This window comes from Zingiber officinale, chromosome 3A (genome assembly GCF_018446385.1).
Source record: "Zingiber officinale cultivar Zhangliang chromosome 3A, Zo_v1.1, whole genome shotgun sequence".
Taxonomy (NCBI): Eukaryota; Viridiplantae; Streptophyta; class Magnoliopsida; order Zingiberales; family Zingiberaceae; genus Zingiber; species Zingiber officinale.
In genome coordinates this window covers 114185364-114208960 of record NC_055990.1, presented here as the reverse complement: position 1 = coordinate 114208960, position 23597 = coordinate 114185364, and the positions used below count along the sequence as shown (strand labels likewise).

General features: G+C 34.5%; 3 protein-coding genes across 4 annotated transcripts; 1 reads left to right on the top strand and 2 right to left on the bottom strand.

The window, feature by feature from the left end:
* The first annotated feature begins 495 nt into the window (after nt 1–495).
* Nucleotides 496–6098, top strand: LOC122052309. Its single transcript, XM_042613780.1, has 6 exons — nt 496–881; nt 949–1046; nt 1890–2171; nt 4435–4483; nt 4560–4692; nt 5864–6098. Exons 1-5 carry the CDS (start codon nt 556–558, stop codon nt 4633–4635), a joined length of 831 nt encoding a protein of 276 aa, XP_042469714.1. The 5' UTR covers nt 496–555; the 3' UTR covers nt 4636–4692; nt 5864–6098.
* A 747-nt stretch (nt 6099–6845) lies between these two features.
* Nucleotides 6846–9545, bottom strand: LOC122052311 (mitochondrial inner membrane protease ATP23-like). The gene is made up of 5 exons (XM_042613781.1): nt 9401–9545; nt 9183–9313; nt 8342–8479; nt 8147–8230; nt 6846–7264 (listed from the first exon to the last, which is right to left on the bottom strand). Exons 1-5 carry the CDS (start codon nt 9543–9545, stop codon nt 7130–7132), a joined length of 633 nt encoding a protein of 210 aa, XP_042469715.1. The 3' UTR covers nt 6846–7129.
* A 9234-nt stretch (nt 9546–18779) lies between these two features.
* Nucleotides 18780–23457, bottom strand: LOC122052308 (F-box protein SKIP14-like). Of its 2 annotated transcripts, XM_042613779.1 has the most exons (4): nt 23360–23443; nt 22126–22735; nt 19093–19796; nt 18780–19014 (listed from the first exon to the last, which is right to left on the bottom strand). In XM_042613779.1, the coding sequence occupies exons 2-3, from the start codon at nt 22711–22713 to the stop codon at nt 19311–19313; spliced, it is 1074 nt and encodes a 357-aa protein (XP_042469713.1). In that variant the 5' UTR covers nt 22714–22735; nt 23360–23443; the 3' UTR covers nt 18780–19014; nt 19093–19310. The 2 variants fall into 2 exon arrangements, with proteins under 2 accessions (XP_042469713.1, XP_042469712.1); XM_042613778.1 differs by having other exon boundaries at nt 22126–23457.
* Nucleotides 23458–23597: the final 140 nt, after the last annotated feature.

Genomic DNA, 23597 nt, shown 5'->3' with positions numbered 1-23597 from the left:
CGATTGAAATCGGGCTAAAATTGACTGCGATTTCTCCTGAGTTCACTTTTCAACATATATTATAGTTTGAGTCAAGTCAAGCACCCGGAGATTACCGGCTATTGGACAGACTGTATGGTGCTAATTAGGAGGTGACCCGTCCATCGTTGATGGCCTCCAACCACTTGGGTCAACTCAAACTATAAACTAAGTGGGAAGATAAATTCAAAGGAGATTGTAGCCAATGTTGGCCAGATTCCAATCAATCGATCATGATCTCATATACAAATTATAAAAGGAACTAGAAAGGACCAAGAATTAGGGACAAGGATCTGATCTATGGGGTGAGCGAGTCACCTCTTGTAACATGTGTTTTGATGATGAATCAGTCAAAGTTGGTGACTAGCCATGGGTCTAGCTAGCCATCCCTCTCTAACTGGGCTTTCCTTACCGGGCGGGGCCGTCTCCAGCCCAGCATTGTTATATGGACCGTACAGAAAACCCTAAAGCAGCCCAATCGAGAGATGCTTCTGCGACAGCCATACCGAGTGCATCGCCAAGGCGGAGAACGGGGGAATGGCGGCGGAGTCCGGTGGAGAAGGAGGATCACAGTCCTTAGACTCAGGTCCTGACATGAAGAACGCTTCTTCGAAGGCGAAGGGCGGCGGCTGCAAGGCGGATAGGATGGAGGTGGATAAGGAGGGCGCCTTCTTCCTTGGCCAACCGACCTTCTTCGACTTTGGAGGAGGGAGGCTGCGTTGCCTGGAGACTGGGCACGAGCTTCGCGCCAACGAAAAGGACGCCTATAGCCGCACCAAGGCTTGCCGGCTCGGACTCATTGACGCAGCGGTGGCCAAGAAGAGGCTGCCTCTCGACGCTTTTCAACTCCACCCGACTTCGAGGTAGTAACTGAATTAGGGTGGCATTTTATTTTCTATTTGGAAGAGTTTTATCGGCGCTTTGCTGCAGGGCCATGTTGTTGTGCAAGCTGACCGGAGATACAGTGAACAAGACCGAGGAACACATCTGGAAACACGTCACTGGAAAGAAATTTCTCCACAAGTTAGGTAATTTTTTACATGCTCTTGGGAGAAACTTGCTCTGTTTGGATACTGTATTCCCTGTTTCTGGAGCAGGAACTAGTTTTTGGTATTTTAACGATCCAAATCAGATGTATTCCCCATTCCTAAAAGAATTCAACAATTGGTTATGTGCGTAATATCTCCATTATCATTGTTTGGAGTTCTTTTCAATTATGAACTTTTTGGTGAGATGTACACTGCAGTGTGGAAATTATACTGGAAAATACAATATTTTGGAAATAATCTGCAAAAATGAAAGTATCATAATGAAACAAATGAAAGTCCAAAGCCTGAGGAGTAAGGCATGTTTAGTGTGAGTTGGAAGCAACCTGTATGTTTCATGGATTAGTGACCAAGGCTGTGGTCTTTTTTGGTCAGAATTCATTCTATTCACAAATAAATTTCAAACTTCCAAAAGCTGTTCAAACAATCAGCAAATTTAATCTGTGGATTCAGTCGATTCTCATTTCTATTGCTGACTTCAAGGCGATTCATATTCTTATTCAGGGTTGCTTAATGAATAATCCATGCAGATGTGAAAGGATATTACTACTCCACAATGCATTATAGATTGCTTGTTTCTGTAAAACTAAATTATATAGTTACTGTGAGCACTGAAAACCTTCTATTCCCATAGTTTCATCGTGAACCTATGATCCCTTTTTTTAATCGATTTTTGAGTCATCATGTATGTTGAATTAATTTCTTCATTTCCACCTAGAAGCATTCAACAAATGGCCTTCAATGTTTTTTCCCAGCATTTAATACTCAATGTATCATGCTCCGTCAATGGTCAATATGATGTGATTTGTGTTGTCCTTGTTGTAGAACAAAAAGAAATGGAGAAGCATGCTTCTGCAGAAGGGGAGAAAGATGCAAAACAACAGAAAAAACAACAAAATATGAACATTTCTTGCAAACAAGGGCGACAGACAGATGAGAAGAATAATAAATCACTTAACAAACACACAAAGGCAGAGAGTATGGTTATAGAGGAGCCTAATTTGTCGGCCCCTCATATTGGAAGTCATTTGGGTTTTGACGATGGAAAAGATTGCTGGGATTTGCTTGCAAATTCAAATGATGAAGGAGATGGTGTTAATGAACTAGGTAATATGAAGATGTTATTTTTCTACACAAGCTATGTTGACGTAATGATTATGGTTATCTTTGAATGATATTTTTGATACTTGAAAAAAAAACTTTTTTCACTTATCTTTGTCATGTTTAAACAAGAAAAGCCTACTAATTCTAATTATATGAATCTTGAAAAGCTTGGCGCTTGTCAAGCTATTAGCTTCAAGTTTTTTCCTTCTTATTTCTAAAGATCACCATTCATGTATCTTATACTATCTTAACTTGTTTTTGGTTTTCCATTGCCTCACATATTTTAATACTTGTATTGGCATTTTAGTATTGTATGTTGGTCCTTAGTGCCATGGTTTGTACGTTTCTTTCCCTTTTTCCCCAAAACATTTAGCAGTTCTGACCAAAAAAAAAGGAGACAAGATTGCTTATTGTTTATGGTAATGCCATCGCCCTTTTTGTGGAATATCATTTATGTTGCATGAAGATAGATCGTAGTAGTTTATCTTTTCTGCTCCAGCACAACTTAACAATGAAGTCAGACTGCATTGATATTTCTTACAAAACCCATCAAATAGAACAATAATCTTTCTATTCTACAAACTCAACGTATCAGTTACATAAGAATATATATATATATATATATATATATATATATATATATATATATATATATATTTATAACTTGAAACTTAATAAATGAACAATTTTATCCAAAGATATCTTAGTCATGAATATAAGTGCTCATGAGAGCCCAGCTAGTACACACGAAAATATTAAAAAAAGCCCAATGGATGTACATGAAGATAGATCGTAGTAGTTTATCTTTTCTGCTCCAGCACAACTTTACAATGAAGTCAGACTGCATTGATATTTCTTACAAAACCCATCAAATAGAACAATAATCTTTCTATTCTACAAACTCAACATATCAGTTACATAAGAAAAGTTATATATATAACTTGAAACTAGATATCTTAGTCATGAATATAAGTGCTCATGAAAGCCCAGGTAGTACACACAAAAATACTAAAAAAAAGTCCAATGGATGTGAAAAACATGAGTTATCAATGGGTATTCTCTCAGTGGTGAGCAAGAAATTCCTAAAAATAATATTCAAGACCTCTATCTTTAGATTGACTAAGATGATTTTTTGTTGTGGTTTGGACTTAATCATACTCAATTAGTTTAAAAGATTATCTTGAATCAATTAATCTAGAAAACTAGTTGTTGTATTCAGTTTATGTTGATCCTTGAGATTATGTTTTAGTTTTCTCTTATGTTGACTTGACCAAATTGATCAAATATTTGGAATCAGTGATTGTTGCACTATATGAAGCAATTTGATTTGTGATTATTTCTCGATCTTGTCTTTGTTTGATCCATGAAGTTTGATAATTTGATGTATTTGGTTTAGTGTAACGTGTTGTATTCCAATTGATTTGTTTTGAAAAACATGTATATAGGATTTGGCTGACCCATTGTATATTATATATGTGGAATATGGGGGGCAATAAAAGTAATATTTTAAAATTATTTATATTGATAAAATGACTAGCATACTCAATAAATTATATTAACCAACACATCTAATTTATGCATCCATATATATATATATATATATATATATATATATATATATATATATATATATTTACAAGGGCAGCTCGGTGCACGAAGCTCCCGTCATGCGGTGTCCCGGGGAAGGATCCATTGTACGCAGCCTTACCTGCTTTTTTGCAAGAGGCTGTTTCCAGGATTTGAATCCGTGATCTTTTGGTCACATGACAATAATTTTACCGTTGCAACAACTTCATCCATATAAAAAAATAATATATAAAAACACAAGATATAACTGCCAATACTAATCAGCAATGAGAGGCCTACATTTCAAAATGCATGAAAGGTACTAGTATGCTTTTATGTCACCTCATGTAAATTTTGAACTTTGATTTTATTTTTCCTTGACTTTCATTATCACCAAGTCATGATTTTCCGTAATATTTAGAGAGAATTATTTGAGTCTTATTTGTCTATTAGGTTGTGGATTATACTATAGCTATGATTATATCACCAATAATATTTCAATCAATTAAATTACTTTTTGTTGCATTGACAAATGATTCATTTTGTTTTCTATATCTATTCTGCAAGTTGTCTTTATGATGCAAGTGGAGAAACATAGGAAAATGAATAAAACGAACTGTAGCATGTTTTGCTAATATTGGAAGCTGTCAATGAGGATGATCTTTTAATTTTGCTGACGTATGCTTGTGCTATTTATCAGATGGGCCATTCAAAAATGATGATCCAGATGCTACTGAGCTATCCATACGGTATTTGTCTCTTCTGATCCTTAAAATTTGGTTATGGTATTTTTTTTCCTTGCCTGTGGAACAAATTCCTTTGCAGGACCAAACGGATGTCAATAGCTGTTGGGCCAAGCAGCTTTGCTTCGAGGAAAAAGAAAATTAAGAAAGGCAGCTAAACACGAGATGAGCCACTCAATACATTTTGCATGTCTGGTTCTCCATCTTCTAAATTAGTAAGTTGCATACCAGTATTTATCCCATGTTTTGAAACCAATCTACATGTTTGCAGAAATTTTTTAATAGTCTATGACTGCTTGTGGCAGAGCGGCCACACATTTTAGTCATTTTATTTTCATTCATATCTTAATTTTTGGGTTTTAAAGAGCATCTCAACTACAGAAACGTCAATTTTTATCATCTTTATTCATAGCAACCTGGTGGCTTGAATATTGAAATATGTTTGCAGGTTCTTCTTTTAACTCCGGTTGCATTTGCACATTTAACTGTCGGGAATTTAAAAGTTAAAAAGAAGCTACACAATGAATTCAATATTTCAGGTTTTGCAGGAAAAAAAGTCGTTGTGCCCTGCGGGCTCTCTTTATCTTTAGCATTTCTCCTTCAGTTTCAAATGTTTCATTTTGATTCTTATTAATTTGCACAACATGATCAAGTTAAATGGTGAATTGATAGGGTGGTTGGGTTGTAATCTGGATGGGGTTGTAATGGATCAATATCCCAAATTCGTTTTTATGAATTGAAGATCCAACTGAAAGGTCAGGATCACCTATATATTTCTGGTTGAAAATCATAGCCACTCCTTTTAGTGGTATATCAGATTGACCCGATATTTTCATGCTAAGTCTAATTGCTACAATTTAGAATTTAATAAGTTTTCTAGAGGATCAGATAATTGATTGTCCTTTCATGCTTACACTAAAGATTTGAACTTTTAACTGCTCTAGTAAAATGGAGAACAACATTTTGGCAGGTTCATCTTAAATCCCAAGTGTTCTAGTGGCACTAAATCTATATATTTTCTAATAATAATAATTACCATATCTTGGGGTGCTTGTCTTGGAAAGATGAAAATTCTAATAATTTATCTTAGTTCCATGGAGGAAGAATCCTTTGACCTTTATTCTTAGTTGCTTGTGTCGAAAACTATTGATTGTTTTACAGTCTTGCATAATTTATTTTATGCTAATTACTTGCTTAATTACCATACGTTATATTCTATATCCTTTGTATTATCATCTTGCTTAATGTTATTGCTTCCTTAGTCAGTATCATTGTTTATATGCTGGCATAAAACATTATAAAGATTTCCCTGCATAATTTTTTGCTTATGTTTACATTAATTTGCTGCTTCATTTGTCATAATCTCCCTTTTATTCTTGCCTCTAGATATATCCAAAGGGAATAATAGAGGTGTCAAATGGTTCACTGGATTGCTCTCAAACATGCCTTGCTATGGGATTCATATGGACTCGGAGGTTATTATTTGCTTTATTCTTTTTTGTTTTGGTCTCATGTTTTTTCAATTTGTACTTAATTTTGCTTGTTTTTCTCTGTCCATAAATTGTTTAGCATGTTCTTTAAACATCTCAAGTTCATATGAAAATCAATTGTTTTTTTTTAATTTATTCATGTTGATTAATCTTCTATCATGTTCTCCATGGAATGGAGCAACTGAGTCTGAGATTATAATAATTTTAATTTTTACTATAAAATCTATCATGTTGCCTAGGGTTCTAATCCAATAATGATCATGTTAATTGATTTATTGACATCAATGTGGTTGACAATCCAGAGACTTTCTCCTTTAAAATAGCCACCTTTGCTAACTTCATTACAAATGCTTTCATAATGTCTCTATTGAGTAAATTCTAAGCGCATATTTTGCACACTCATAAGTTGATCGTTAGAATATTCGTCTCACCGGGTGCCTAGAAGAATGACCTTTGATAGCAAGATTTGTTCCGAACAACCAAATGAGAGTAAACATGAAGGACATTAGTAGCGACTTGAGGACCCTTAACGTGAGTCCCTTTGCACCGCAAACACTTTTATTTAAATAGACGAACTACAGCCGCCCTATGGCTAGTCACTTCCGTGTCACTGGTCGCATAGCCCCAAACTCTGTGGAGCTTCTTAATAATCATTCCTCAATACATCCTTTCTTTGCACTAGCAACACAACTCAAAGTGCATGTTTGAACCAAAACAAGAATTACATAATCCTTAGAAGTGTATTGAAAATACGAAGAGATCTTTTCAGTTTATGTTAAGAAGAAAAAAAAAAAGGGAAAAACACACGTACAATCCACCATACTAGTAATTTTACCCAGAACTTCACCTACTATGCCGCTGCTAAGATTACAATAGGGTTGAATAACAATTTGTAATTGGCATCCCAATATTGTAAAAGCAAAATGGTTTCCTAATATTATTACCCAACTCAAAATGCCATGATACACACAAGTGCACATTGTTGGCAAAAAAAGATGGTCGTTAAGTAACAAACTAATGATAAATTAGTAGTTTCGACTGTATCAAAAATATTTCTTCCTCGAGAGACCACCCTGAGTGATAGACACTTGAAGGAACTGACTCCGGAATGAATAAGCAGTCAGCAACGGTTATTTCAGGAGGTTTGAGGTTTAAAATGAATCTATGGAGCTCTCTCAAAAGGGTATGTATCGTTGTAGCATATATCCCAAACAGCCTCGATGGCATCCTTAGCAGCTGCTCCTGAGCAATTTGGATTAAGTTGAAGTGACTTTAACGCCCGCCTCTTAACGCATTCCTTTTAGCACACCAAAGTAAATGGCACAAAAAACAAATTTAGAAAAAACTAATAATAATAGTCGTCAATTGAGAAACTACAAACACTCGACGAGGATATAGCATCAGTTTCCAACATAACAATGAGCTAAGCTAAATCAGTTCTGATCATCTAGCAACTGGACATTGAAAATAAATAAGCTATTTCCCACTTCCTTAAATACTTCTCTAAGAAACTCATATCCACTCCATTACCACAGCCCACGAGAGAAAAATTGATTTCTATTGATTTTTTTCTTCCCAATCAACTTAAACATCAGTGAAATCTTGAGCATGTAAGAATTAACTTTATTATATGGAGACATTATAATTTTTCTCCTGATTTTTAGCAGGTTGGCTTCTTGATTCCCATTAGAAAGGAGGATTCACTGAATATAAGGCAAATTTTCCATGAAGATAATTTCTCAACATTTTAGGAGTTAAATTCTTCTTAACGAATAAGAATGATGCAAATAAAATTATGTTTCTAATTTACTATTTTCATCACACTTAGCCAATGCCTGCCTAGGCATCCGGATGTACGCTCGGATACATACACGGGCGCCCCGATTCTCAAAAAGTGAATCGAGCCGCTCGAGAATGCTTATGGGCATCTGGACCTGTGAGGGTCGTCTAGGAGTGTGTAGGTTAAGGATGTATAGGGTATCATTTCTCTATGAGTTTCTACTTCATATTTTACTTCTCTCCTATGAGATCACCAACCGAAGCCCTCAACCTCATGAGATTGAGGATTAAGGCATGCATATCCATCATGTGCAATTCAGCATTGGTTGAGACATAGGGCCCCATGAAATCATCAACTAAGGCACACAGATCTTCTAATAATTTGAGTAAGGAAGCTCACTTGTTCGTGCCCCCGTAGTTTAGTGTATCCACGTAGCAATTCACGTTTGTAGTGGCAATCACCACTCAAATGATTTGCACGAATCTGAATGAATAAGAAACTCACTTATCAGTTAAATCGGTGGCAAAACACTAAACTGGATGGAAACTACTAACTAATACTATAAACTTTTATGAGATTAACGATTTACTTCACCTCGGAGCAAGCATGATGAGCACAATTTGACCAGGTGATGTTTTTTGCACGGCAATCATCATAAGCGTGGATCAATTCATGAATAAGTACTTGATTTATTTCATCTTGGAAAGTCATGTGATTGCAACAAACACTTATCTAAATTGACGAAAAAAGAAAAAATAAGTTAATAATGTGTACAATTATAGAAGCCAGAATTTTCAAGCAACTACATTTACAATAATACCATATTTGTTCACCATTAGTTGTGCATAATAAGTGAAGAACATTAATTCAGCAACAAAGCATACTGTCAAATGCCATTCATGATCAACCATCAGAAAGTTGATAAATGTTGTCGACCAGTAATGTGACATAAATTTTGCCCAGATGCCTTCCAATCAACTTTCCAACAGTAACAATGGTAGATTAGAGTGATGACAAACATGCACATTCATATTAACAAACTTCACCATGCAAATGCCTAACAAGCTCCACAAGCATCATCCTAGGTTGGTAGTCCTATAAACAATTGCCTAATACAATAACAAAACCAGCAATCAAGTTTTATCCCTAAACTCTAAACAATCTTTCTATGCCATTGGACCCTACTATATCATCATCAATACTTAAATAAATTTTATTTTCTCGCTAACCAAGACTATGTAAACAATCTCCCAAGGGGTTAATCATCCAGCATTTCTTCCTATCAAATGGCCATTTATTTTGTGTGCAGGAATTAAATGTTAAAAGGGCTTGATGATTTGCAATCAACAAAGGTATATCTCCAACAAAGGCCAAAAACCGGCACAGTAAAAAAATTAAAAGGGAGCTACATTTTCAGTAGGAGGAGGAGACAAACCCCTTTGCCACGAGCGTAGCCGCCGGCGTAGGACAAACCTTCGCTATTGCAATTCAATGGCATGAGGAGCTGCACCCAGACGGGGCAACCGGCCTTCAGCATGTGCTCCCTCAAGAACCTCACTTTGGGATCTGATAAAACCGAAAGCATCACGAGAGATCAGTCGCCAGGAATTTCGGTGGAGGAAAAAAAAAGGAGGTAGGGTTCTTTCTTCGCACGGTCGAGGCTTTTGTTGATCCGGTCGACGCATTCCCTGAAGGGCATGCCACTGCCGCGTATCGTCGTCTCGACGCCCGTCCCGGCGTCCGGGATGGGCGCGCCGGCGGCCGCTCCGGACCCTGTATCGGGAGCCGCCTCCGCCATTAAGCCAGACGACGGGCGAGGGGTTTGCTTTTTTGTTTTTTTTTGCATCGCCGCTATTGCAGTCTCTTATTAATTCTACAGATGTTAATGGGCCGAGCCCCAATCTATATATGTATACTTATGGTCCGGCCCATCACATGGTATTAATGGGCAACTTACCCATTTGTTGTTTCCATATGTTGCCTAGTTAATTAAAGTATGATAGATTTATTATAATAGAATCGGGATTAATTCAACGCATGCTTTCTGAAAAACAAACTTCATCCATTCCGTATCTCATAATTTATCTCCTTTTATATAATCTTACCGATAAGTGTAATTATTTTTTATTAAATATAAAATTCATTTATTTTTTTATTTAAATATATAAAAATATAATTATTGATAAAATTTTATAATCTTAAAATAATTATAATGAAATTTTTTAAATTTCAATGCCCAATATTTTTTATATTTTTGAGCTACCTTTAAATTATGATTTTAATCGTGATCCTTTTTATTATTCCTCTAAATATTTTACGATATAAGTGTTAATGGGCAATGCCAGCTTATGGTCCAGCCCATCACATGGTATTAATGGGCAATGTCAGCTTTTTGTACTCGTGATTAGGACTGTAAATAAGCCGAGTCGAGCTGAGATTTGGGATGATCAAGCTTGTTTGATAAGGTAATCAAGTCAAACTTAAAATGAACCAAGCTTTTGAAATAACTGTTCAAGCTTAACTTGGTTTATTTTTTATTAGCTTGAGCTTGTTTGAAACTTGGCTTGAGCTTGGTTCGTTTAGATGTTATCAAGATCTCAATTCAAGCTTGGCTTGAGCTTGGTTCAAGCTTGGCTTGAGCTTGGTTCGTTTAGATTTTATCAAGCTCTCAATTCAAGTTTGTTTGATTATTTGAAACTTTTAGGAGGTGTTTGGTTCTTTCCTAGAAATATAAATTGGAATGGGAATCATAGTATTGTGGAATGGAAATGAACATGAGCATGGATATCATTCTTAAAAGCAATGTTTGGTTAGTTGAATATTTTTTATCGGAATAAATTAAAATTTTCTTTTTTACCCTTAAAGGAAAATAAAAGAAAAAAATAGATGTGAGAAAAAGTTGAATGTAAGAGAAAAATATAATGAGAGAGAAAGTATGATGAGAGAGAAAGTGTGATGGGAAAGAATGAAGAGAGAGAAAGTGCGATGAGAGAAAATGAGAAAAGAGAGTGTGATGGGAGAGAGTGACAGAAGATGAGAGAGAAAATATGATGAGAGAGGATGAAGAGAGAGAAAGTGTGATGAGAAAAAATAGGAAAGCGAATATGATGGAAGAGATTGAGGAGAGAGGAAGTATGATAAGAGAGAAAACATGATGAGAGAGAAAGCATGATGAGAGAGAAAGTGTGTTGAGAATAAAAAAGGAAAGAGTGTGATGGAAGAGATTGAGGAGAGAGAAAGTGTGATGAGATAGAAAGCATGATGAGAGAGAAAGCATGATGAGAGAGAAAGTGTGTTGAGAATAAAAAAGGAGAGAGTGTGATGGAAGAGATTGAGGAGAGAGAAAGTGTGATGAGATAGAAAGCATGATGAGAGAGAAAGTGTGTGAGAAGAAAGAGAAAAGAGAGTGTGATGTGAGAGATTGAGGAGAGAGAAAGTATGATGAGAGAGGAAGTATGATGAGAGAGAAAGTGTGATGAGAAAAAAAAAAAGGGAAGAGAGTGTGATGGAAGATATTAAGGAGAGAGAAAGTGTAATGAGAAAAAAAGAGGAAAGAAAGTGTGACGAGAGAGATTAAGTAGAGAGAAAGTGGGTGATAAAATGAGTAGAGAGAAAATATGATGAGAGAGAACAAGAAGAGAGAAAGTGATATGAAAGAAAAATTAAATAAATATATTTTGATATTTGATATTAAAGGGAAAATTGTAATTTTGGGTTAAGGGTATTTTTGGAATAAGGGAATATTTTGATTGTTGAAAATAGAGTAATGATGGCAAAAGGCGAATACGCTCGCCCCCAGCGTCCCCGCCAACCCGTCCCAGGGTCAACACAGAAGAGGTAAATCACGGACGGCTACTAGCCTTTGGAATAGTGACTAGCACATAAGGAAGGCATTTACCTCAACTTTGTCGAGATTCGAACCCCATATCTCATGATGGCAACACCTCATTCGCTAGCCATTAGACCCATTAAAGGGGGGGGGAGATATGAGAATGAGTCATTACTCAGTTATAAGGATTCATTCTCTATTTGTATTTCCATTCCTATAATCCAAACATCAACAATGACAATAAATGATTGGTTATTGAGTTTGATAATTTAAATTTATTTATTTATTTATTTATTTTATTATTTATTTAGTATATTAAAAAGAATTTTATTAATAAATATGGTTCGTTAACATTGTTCACGAGCATTGTTCATGAACGTTGTTCACGAACATTAACGAGATGAACACATATGTGTTAAAGTTTTTTTATTTAGCTTAACGAATTGTTCAAGCTTCTTTGTTTAATTAATTTTATGTATATTGAACGAACATAAACAAGCTCTTACCAAGCCGAACACCAAACTTATTCACGAATGTTTGGTTCATTTACAGGCCTTCTCATGATTAATTTGATAATTTAACCTTCTGAACAAACTTACTATAAAGCGCATTTATTGTTTCTATAGGGTGCCCAGTTGGTTAAAGTACGATAGATTTATTATAATAGAGTTGGGATCAATTCAACGTATGCTCTCTAAAAAGCAAACTTCATTCATCACGTATCTCGTAATTTATCTCCCTTTATATACTCTGGCTGTGATAAGTGTAATTATTTTTTTATTAAATATAGAATTTATTTATTTTTTAATTTAAATATATAAAAATATAATTATTGATAAAATTTTATAATCTTAAAATAATTATAATAATTTTTTTAAGATTTCAATGCCCAATATTTTTTATATTTTTGAGCTATTTTTAAAATATGATTTTAATCGTAATCCTTTTAATTATTCCTCTAAATATTTTATGATATAAGTGTCAATATTATCTTTTGAATATATATACAAATCTAAGATGAGTAAGATGGAATTTAAAACATTAAAATAAGAGTTTCATACTATGAGTGATTTGTATTTAATTAAATATATTTATTAATTTTCATTAAAATTACTGTAAGAGATCATTTTTTTTTTTAAGAAAATGAAAGAGGAAAAAGATATATTTATTGATTTTATTATAAATTTCTTAAAACTATAATTTAAAAAACTTATTTAAAAGGATTTTTTTAAAAAAGCCAAAACTATTAAGTGAAAAATATAAATGAACTCTAATGCCCTGTTTAGGGTAAGGTGTGGATTGAGAAAAGAGAAATTCATAGTGGAAAGAATTTCATAGAAAAAAGGAAAGGAATTTTTTTTATTTACTTTAATTGAGATAGATACATCCATCTATCATCATTTAATTACAACAAAAGAAAGAAAATTAAATAATATATTGTCTAAAATGCCTTTTTTATTTTTCCATTTTTAGATAAAAATTTAAAATTCTTTATTAAACTAAACAATATATAAAAACTATTTATAATTATGTTCTCAATATCCAATGTTTTTATTTTATGTTTATTTTTTTTTATATGGTCATATAATTGTGAATTCAAAAGAACGCATGATGCATTTTTAATATGATAAAAAGCTTCTACTGAAAGAAATAGAAAAATACTGCATATAAGTGAAATAAAGTGTAAGAAAATATTACAGAGAAATGGAATAAAATGTTGGTCAAGATAAAGCATATACTAAAATAAAAAAAAATACATTATTATCGTATATTAAAATAAAAAAATTATCAACAATAAACATTACTTAAAAATAATTCATAATTATTATAAAATTATTACCAATTAAAAAATTAAACTACTTTTGTATACTAATAATTACTAATAAACTTATATAACCCTATACTCTGAATACTATCCAAATTTTACAAATTACAATTATTCAAAATATCACAATTCAAAATTAGAAAGAAAACATCTTAGAAGAGCAAGTCTCTTCTCCATTAGACATCCTATAACAAACATCATCTTCTCCTTATTCTCTCTTAGGAATATATAAACATCAAGTATATTGTTGAATATTTGTGAATGAGACTTTAGTCTCACATTAGGAGTTTCATGACATGTTGGTTGGTTTATATTGATTCACATGCATTAAGGATGTGAACAAATGCATGGAGAGAGACTCTTTTTCACGCGTGAGTGCGCAGGGAGGTGTAAATCAGCCCGAATTACACTGAACCATGTTGACTCGTGTGCGGGCACGACCTGCACCCGCTGAATGCCGGACCGGTCGGTGTAAAATTTACCCAAGTGGAACAACTAATATTTTACCACGTAAGCCTTTTTGCTGGTTGTGTAACGGATGCATTAAAGTAAGATTAATGCAGAAGTAAAACGATCGAGTGAAACAATGGCGTTTTATATCCACCTACGTTCCCTCTTCCTATATCATGCAACTCCTGCTCGGCGGAGTACCCGTGATAGCAGTCGAGTACCACTTAGTTTATCGTGACCACCAGTGCTTGATGGAATCACGGTTAACCATTGTATCATAGGAAATAGACGACCCACGTAAACCTCGAAGCACTTCCGGAGGTGGGGGCGAATCTGTTTCAAGGAAACTACGTTAATCGTAGACCTCGGTTAGCTCGCTCGGTCTCCTCATCCGCCCAGTCGGTCTCCTCGTCCGCCCGGTCGGCCTCCTCGTCCGCCCGGTCGGCCTCTTTGTCCGCCTGTTCGGCCTCTTCTTTTGCCCTGTTAGCCTCTTCGCTCGGCATGCATGTTCGCCTGATCGGCCTCTCACTCGGCCTGTCTGTTAGCCCGACTGACCTCTCACTCGGCCTGTCTGTTAGCCCGACTGGCCTCTCGCTCGACCTGTTTGCTCGCCCGGTCAGCCTCTCGCTCGGTCTGTCTGCTAGCCCAGCTAACCTCTCGCTCGATCGGCTCTCTGTCTGGCCGAACTTGCTCGGCCATATATTGCCCAATCGACCAATCTACTGCTTGCCCACTTGGCCATTAAGTCTGCTCGGACTTTGCTGCTCAGACTCGGAGCTCGGTCTGCACTCAACAATTAGTAGAAACCAGCCTCTGCTGGCAACCTGAGATTATCAGCTCAGGTCATTTCAATATATAAGTGAATTTAATTCAGTATATTTAAATTTAGCTAATACCTCATAAATCTCAGACAGCAAATTGTTTTGTCCAACATATATTTTTATCTAGAACATCAAAGACACTAAATCTTTGTGGAATTTCTCATTCAACTTTCGTTGATAAAATGACTTATTTTCAATAACTAAACTTGAATGGTTAATTACAACACAACTTTCTTGATACTTAAGTAGGGCTGAACTTTTCTTATTGCCACAAGCATCAACAAATGCAATTTGTATTTTCTTTAATCCCTAGACAAATGGTGAACTATCAAGATCCACTTCAGAACTCATATTTACATCATCCATTTGTTCTTCTTCTTGAATAATTTCAACATTTCTTGGAAATTTCTTAACCTTTCATTCTGTCATAATCAAATAACTCAAACAATTTCTTATAATGAGGTATAGGATAATATCTCCACTTTTTAATTAATAGATTAGCCTAGCTAAAAATAAAATTAATCATAAATATAATAGTTATATAAAGTGACAAAATATAAAATGAAATATCTACCATTAATATTTACATCAATAAGTTGCTTCCAAACTTCTTCCTAAGCCTCAAATCTCCTACTTCAGCATGTTATTGGACTTCACTTGCATTCTTAAATAAATCATAACACAAATTAAAGTTAGTTTTCAATGTTTTCATTCTATTCTTTAAATAGTCCTTTTTCAATGGAATTTTAGTCTTCTCATGGCAAATGACAATCATTTCTTTGTATACAATAAATGTGAAAGTGCTACCTATTCGTTGCCATTAACTTGTTGATCTAACATAGCATCTACAAATTTTATCCATTTCATTAATCCACTTAATTATATTATTTTTGTCTTGTTCGATTGTATAACTCATTTTTACTCAATACCTATATCAAATTCACATGTGACCATGCAAAAAATCAAATCTTATACATAAACTCGTAACATTCAACTATATAATATTAGATTAACAAACATAATCAATACATAAAAAATAATATCAATCAAAGAACATCTAGTATTAAGATTTAGCAATAGTATGCTCAAAACATCACATTATTCAAATTAAGCATTATTAATTAATATGCTACATCCAACTGTTCTCATAATTTTTCTAATAAAACCAATAAGTCTTCTTTAGTTGTTTTTGTAATCCGACCATATAACATTAGCTATGTTATCCCTGATCATATCCTTTATCTTTGGTCATCGTCCCGTCTCTCATTGCAACTCACTTCATTGTCATAATTTGCACTCAATTCATGATCCACTTCACTAATTAATCTCTCATCTAGAACCACCCCATTAAGAAATTATGAAGAATACAACATATTAAGATAATATCCGTGTGAATGCTAATTTCATAGTGAGGTTCTCATTCCACTAGCAATAATGAGAAACTTCTTTTTTCGAACCCCAAAAGCTCTCTTGATTGCATTACAAAGAGATACATGGCTAAGATTGAAAAACTCTTTTGCATTTGTAGGGTCACATCTCGAGTATTTCTTTAAGTGATAATAAATTTCTCGATAAGGAGTAATTAAACTCCTCTTCAGCATAAACCAGGAGTCAACTAAATATTATTTACCTACTAACAAATAAAGGATATAAATTAATCATATTTACTTACAAACATTGTCCATCAATGAACATTAATTGTAAACTCAATACCATTAGGAATTAATAATTTATCACATCTAGATAAAGCATTTTTGACTATTCGAGAATCAGATGCAGTTCCTTCCCACCCAGATAAGATATGTGAACTTCAAGTTGAAGGAGCATGCCGCCAACACATTTGTAGTTGGCTAATCCTTTCTTCCTCTATATCTAGGTGCAATTGTATCGAATACCTTAACACGTATATGAGTTTTAGCTAATGCTCCAACACAATTCTATAGTTAGGAGACAGGGAGCATATTTAGCTACAAAGTACCTTACAAACCTTCTAAAATTCAAAATGAGTATTACCTTGAAGTAAGGGTAGAATCTACTACTACATTGTATAAGCATAAGGATTTCAGAACCATCTAGTTGCTTTATAAATTCAGCATGAAGTCCAATAATGACTTTTAAGACTTCATGAAATTGATTATTAATAGTCCTTAAACTTCGACAAAAGAAAAAACCTAACTTTCGATGCTTGACATCATGACCAAGCAAATATAAAAACTTAGCAACCTTCTCTTCAACACTTGAATTTCTGTTGGCTTTTACCCTTGTATTGTGCTTTAATAGTTCACACAAGCGAATAAAGTCATCCACACTTACCCTAAGAATGTTACGGTATGTCTCATTAGATGTCATAAGGTTGTGCAACAAAATACGTTGTGCATAATTTTTTTGCTCATTATTCTCCATTAGACCTTTATCTACATATTTATTCATATCCTTCAACATCATCCAAAGAATAACTACAAAATTTCATCATTTGAACTCTCGTCTATATTATCATTGTTCTTCTCATAATAATCATTAACATTTAGATAATCTCCTTTATTATTATCCCACTCCATTTCATCAAATATGTGGAAAGATAAACAATAAAAATATACTACTATAATAAATTCAAGAGTGCCGCTATCAAAATCTAATATTTTATCTAAGTTATATTTCATCTAAAAGATAGAATTAGTAAAAAGAGCATAAAATTAAAATGAAGATAGAAATCAGAATTATAATTCATCTGAGTTATAGAAATCAGAAAAATTATATTTCATCTAATCAAAATTTTCTAATCAGCATTGCTCTACTGTTAAAAATTAAAATGAATATAGAAATTAGTAAGATCCAAATTTACCGCAATCACATAGCAAGAAAACTCAATGATAAGCAGTCACTTAATAATCGTAGAAGAAAGCTGGAGTGACGACATACATCAATCACAGAGCAATAGTTGACAACAATTGTGAATCAATCATGAGAGCAACAATCTTGGAGCAGTTGTAGCAGCCACAGAAGAGAAAAAGAGGGATCGATGGAGGAGTCAACGGGTGAGAAGTTAGAAGAAGAGTGTAGGTGAGAAGGAAGAAGAAATCGACGATTTAGTGGAGGAGTTGATGGATGAGGAGGAAGAAGAAGAGTCTACAGGTGAGAAGGAAGAAGAAATCGACGGTGGAGAAAGAATAAGAAGAGTTCGCGGGTGAAAAGTAAGAAAAAATCGACAGTGGAGAAAGAAGAAGAGTCCGCGGGTGAAACGAAAGAAGAAGTCGACGATTCAACGAAGGAGTTAACGAGTGAGGAAGAAATCAGCAATTCAACATAAGAAGAAAAGGAAAGGTAAGGTTAGGGGTATTTACATGATTTCCTTTTATTTACTTTTTGTTCCTTAATCTTCCCGTCCGATTCGGTCGGATGGAATAAATTTTCCGCCAAAGGAATATATTTCCATCAGCTTTAAATTTTTAATCAAGTAAATAATAGAAAACTTTCCGTAGCAAAAAGTACTCTTATTTTAGTTTCCGTACCTCAAAATAAACAGAGGCTAAAAGGTCATTGAAATTCATTTATGTTTTCAAATTTATCAAATGACTTAAAAGTTATTATGCAACACTTTTGGATCAAAATGTTTCTGCCTAGTTTCAAAGTGATTATGTTCTCAAAACTATTAAAGGACTTAAAAGTGATTATGTAGCATGGTGAAACAGCTTGACAGGATCTCTAGCCTAGCTCGACTTTTTCTACAAGATCACCCATCTATGTTAACACTGTCAAAAGCCTGAAGGCCCAGGGTGTAGCAAAGTCAGTACTCAAATGGTAAACTTGCATCCAATACACAAGGATTCAAGTCATAGCTGTAACAAATAACCCTCCAATTTAAAGGGGCACTTAGTACCTAATTTATCTCCCTTCATCTAACCGTAAGACCGGCAATAAGGGGCGCTTGATGTAAATGTTATCACATTTTTGCATCATTGTCAAAAACCTAAAAATAAAAAAATAAAAATACAAACTCTCATGTTCCATTAGGAGTCATTGCATGGAATTCATGAAACGGTTCTTTTACCATGGAGGAAATAATTGATCAGACAGCAGGTCAAGAGACTCTTTGTTTGTATGCTTCGGTCTAATAATTGATTGCTATATGAATTTAAACAAAGGAAATGATACATGTCGACGCATCAACCTAACAGAAATGGCGTGTTAAGAAAGAGTTTCAGATTTAATTTAACAAACGTCACAAGCAAAGATGGATACTAGAAGAAATCACTTTCCCTGTAGGAGCAAACCAGACTGATCTGACCTCCATGTTACATATCAGGGGAGAGAGGAGCACCAGAATGAAATGCAACAGAATTTCCTGCAAATGAGTAATAAAGGATGTTCAGTAGTCCACCGAACAACATCCACCTTAGAAACCTCCAAATAGTTAAAATACCTTATCAGCAGTTTCTGACTTATTTTGTAGTTCGCAGGCTTCGACTACTTTTCTGAAATCCTATCCAATTCCAAACATAACTCTAATGGAATTTGTATTTCCTTAACTTGTCATAGACAAGGCCAACTGACCTCCATAAACAGATCGAATAAGAACGAACACGACATTTGGTTTTTGTAATTTTAGGTTGCATAAACAAAACCATTTGAAAAGTAGGTTCACTTTTCTTCTTCTATCTCATTTAATGGTGGTAAACTCCAACAACCTGAGCAGAGATATTCAAGACAGAATGTCTCCATGTATCTGTGATCTTTGATGCATTTTCCACATTGAACACACCTTGAAATGCAAAAATCACAAGCCCTGCACCGTTTAGGGACTTCCACTTGACAACTTTCTGAAGGGCAGTCATAAACAAGCTTGTACTTTCCACATAATGGGCAGCTTTCAAAGTCAAGGACACAATCATCATCGCAATGATGCGGCAATTGATAAGTGTGGTAGAACCTTGATTTCTGGGGTTGAACTAGTTGAAGTTGATCCAAGCACAGCAATGATTTCAGCTCACTGTATTGTTCTGTAGATACAATGAAAAGCTTGCCAAGCTTGAGATTTTGTATTCCTAGCACTCCCTGTGATTGGAACTCCTTCAGGCTGCTTATGATTCCATCAACACTTAGCCTGACGCATCCACTAACATTTAGCTGCATTGACAAAACAGATAACAGTTGAACTAAACCAACAAGGATGCTTATGAAAAATATTGACAATATTTCATTAATTGAACTATGTAGATATCGGTAATAACAAATATATATATATATACATACAAAGTTGACCTTATTAATAAAGAAACACTAATAACTTCATCAAAAAATGGAAAAAAAAATTATTTTTAAAACTTGGTATTTAATAAACAAAGGTATTAATTTCCTTTCATTCAACCCTTAATTGACCACTAACATATTACTACAATCCTTCGATGAGATCAATTCTTTCTTGCTGCCATTTCATTTTATGTATTTAATCATTTCCTAAAACTCCCACCTTCAATTACTGTCTCTCATGCAGAGTTCCACCATCACCCTGCCTCATTGCTCCTTGCCCGTGGTCCTTCCCTGCCTCTTACTTCTACCACTCCCACCACTCATCCCAGATCATTCTCAACCCTTCTATGATTAAGACATTGTCAAAAATCCTAGAACTTCAAATTGACCAATGTTCCTCAAAATATTTGGCAAGGCCATCTCAATTCAATTGATCAAATCATTAGAACCAATTGATCTCAAAAGTAGTATTGTAAATATAAATTTATATTTTACAAGTATTGTATAAATATAAATTTAATAGAAGTATCAAAAACTATGATAACAATTTTTGAAATGAAAAACTTGTAATGAATACAAGATAAATAGTTTAACCAAAACATATACAATACTATGTATCAGACATAATACAAATATTGTTATAAACCCTTCGAATATTACTAAAATACCTGATGAACAGATTATAGCATCTTAGTTCCAACTATTTGATAGGCTATATAAATTTTATTCCTCCATTGATCCCTACGCAAAGTTATATCACTAATACTATTCAAACTAATTAAATCATCTTCCATCATTTGAACCAATTGGCCTGAAAAATAGTATTATAAATATTAATTATATTTTGTAGGTATTAAATATTTATATAAATTTTATCCAAATATCAAACACTATGATAACTAATTTTTAAAATGGAAAGCTTGTATACGATAAATATATAATAAATAGTTTAATAAAAACATATATGATATAATATGTATCAGACATAATATATATAATATAGTAATAAGAGAAGAAAAACCATTCAAGTTATCAAAAAACCCTAATGGATGGATTATAGCATGTTTGTCCCAACGAGCTCTTTGCACAGATATATCACTAATAACATTTAAATTAATTAAATCATCTCACTAGTATTCTCTTATATCTCTCTCTAGACCTTATACAAGTATTATGAAAGAAAATCATACCAACCCTTGAATCTAAAAAACCAACAGGGATGAAATATACATTTCAACCACTATAGCAATGATATGATAGTATATATCTTGGATGGAATGTTTTTGATAAAAAAGAACTTAGTCTTGTCAATTCTACTGGATTAACCCTTTTTTATTTCCAGTTTTATACACAAAGCAGACCAGATAGTGTTGTGGTTCCAAGTCAATAAGTTAGACTGGCAGTGAATAGTTTAAGAACATTGAAATTGACAAGTTGGGGATGAAGGCCTAGATATCCACCACTGTCAATATATGGGTTATTCAATTAAGTTTCTTGTTTTGGGTTTGGGGGAAATTGCACTAACAGTTAGTATCCTCCCATAATTTTATTTTATTTTTTCATTTCTAACATGCTTCTTTTCACTTTTTATGTTCAACATGTTAAAAACCTAAAGCATTTGTTCCATGTATAATATAAAAAAATATTAAAGAGCTTCTTTCTCTGATAAATTAGAAACAATCATTTTGGATAGTAACAAGTGAGAGTTGAGTTCATCCTCCACAACTATCCCAAGATACTTTTATATTCACTGATTGACTATCGATTACATGTTCTCAATGGATGTATAAATTTTCATACAGATCTGGCACCACAATAGAATTAGGACATTAAAAATCTAACTATGATTCACTTAGAAAACTTGAATACACTTATAATTAACAAATTTGTGAAATTATTGGCCAAATGCAATGACGTAATACCCAACAAATTCAGGCGAGATTCTTTCTCCTCATGGAATTTTGTGACCAATGAATGATAGATAAAAGGAAAGAGATCATCACCTTAATCTGCCTTGAATCTCTGGCAGCAGTATTTTAGATTTTTAAATAGTATAGATGCAAGATAACTGCTGTTATTGGACTATTGAATAAATTTTAAAAAAAAGGTGCAAGAAAACTGATGCATAAGAAGAAAAAAAAATATATAGCAACACAATTAAAAGTGGAAACAAGGTGTAAAGCATATTCCTCTAATCCATACTAACCTTCCTTAACATTGGGCAAATGTTTAACACACGCTTGAGCCCATCATTTGTGATCTTTGAACAACCAGATAAGCTCAAACACTGCAAATTACCTTGAAATCTCTGAGCCAATCGTAGCAAAGCATCATCAGTTAACTTCTCACTCAAAGGAGAGTCCATATGTAAACATGACCATAAAAGAAAATCACACCGAACAGCTGCATGCAAGGACCTGCAGACCCCTTCAACTGAGAGGAGATCCTGAAAATTCAAATGTTCAAGCACAAAAACAAAAGCCTCATGTGGAAGACCCTCATTTCCATGACAGGTTTCTTCATGATTGCATTTTGAAGATTCTCCTATATCCAAGCTAGATTGTTCATTTTGGATTTTAGGAACAGATAACCAACTGAAGGCATCCTCCACCCAGCTATGCTCTTCTTCCAACCAACCATCATGGTAAAACTGAAATTCAGGTGAGTTCATCAAAGTCCATTCAAACAAATCACCACCATTAGCCTCAATAAAGCTGGCAATTGCAGCTTCCATACTTCCATCAAGCCCCATCCCAAATGGGTCATCAGGCAGTAAGTCCGCTGGATCAAACATCCACTCCGCATCAGCAAATTCACTATCAGGCAGAGAGTTAAGGGGGCTCTTCTTGAATCCCGCGCAGGAGGACTCATCGTCGGAATGAATAAATGGAGTAGGAAAGACAGAACAAGATGAAAAATTTAGTGCCATGCTAACGCACCTAAAGTATCCAAATCCCTTCCTGTTCAACCCAACTTCTGTAGGGGAAAAATTATCGTCACTAATTTTACAAAGATCGTTTTTTGGCGGGGTTCAATACCTAATAAATCCGAACTAACCTAATCCTCAGCACTCCAAGAAAACCCTCAATTTTGGATAGCAAATAAAAAAAACAGCCCCAAACACATCATTGAGCCCTCTTGAGCCGTATGAAAAAGAGCAAAAGAATAGAACAAAGGATTAAAAAATGGGATCATCTACCAATTACAAGATCAAAGAATCAAGGATCTGAATTAACCTCCGACGCAACCCCCAACAGGAACTGAGCAATCAATCAACCCCTCCTCGGAACCAATTAATCTAAACATCAACTAAGGATAAGGAAAAAGCCGGTCAGCGTACTCTTTAGCGAAGCAGATAAACAAAGGGCAAGCGACCTTCAAAGATCTGAGCGAGGAAATAGCGAGCTAGGAGACGATCCGAAGGCGGAGAGAGAGGATACAATCCTAGGGTTTCGGAACGACTGGACCAAAACCTATCGTCCTCCTCTCGGTTGCCAGGCAAGCGTACGAGGAGAGAGAGAGAGAGAGAGAGAGAGAGGAATGCGTCTTCGAGCACCTATTTTAGGATCGAGATCGACCACCAAACTGTCGATTTTCTCTGAAACCCTGCAAGATATAAATACTTCATTTAGATCCTTTCCAGATTCTCGTAGGGACTCAGGAAAGTGAAGAATGAGT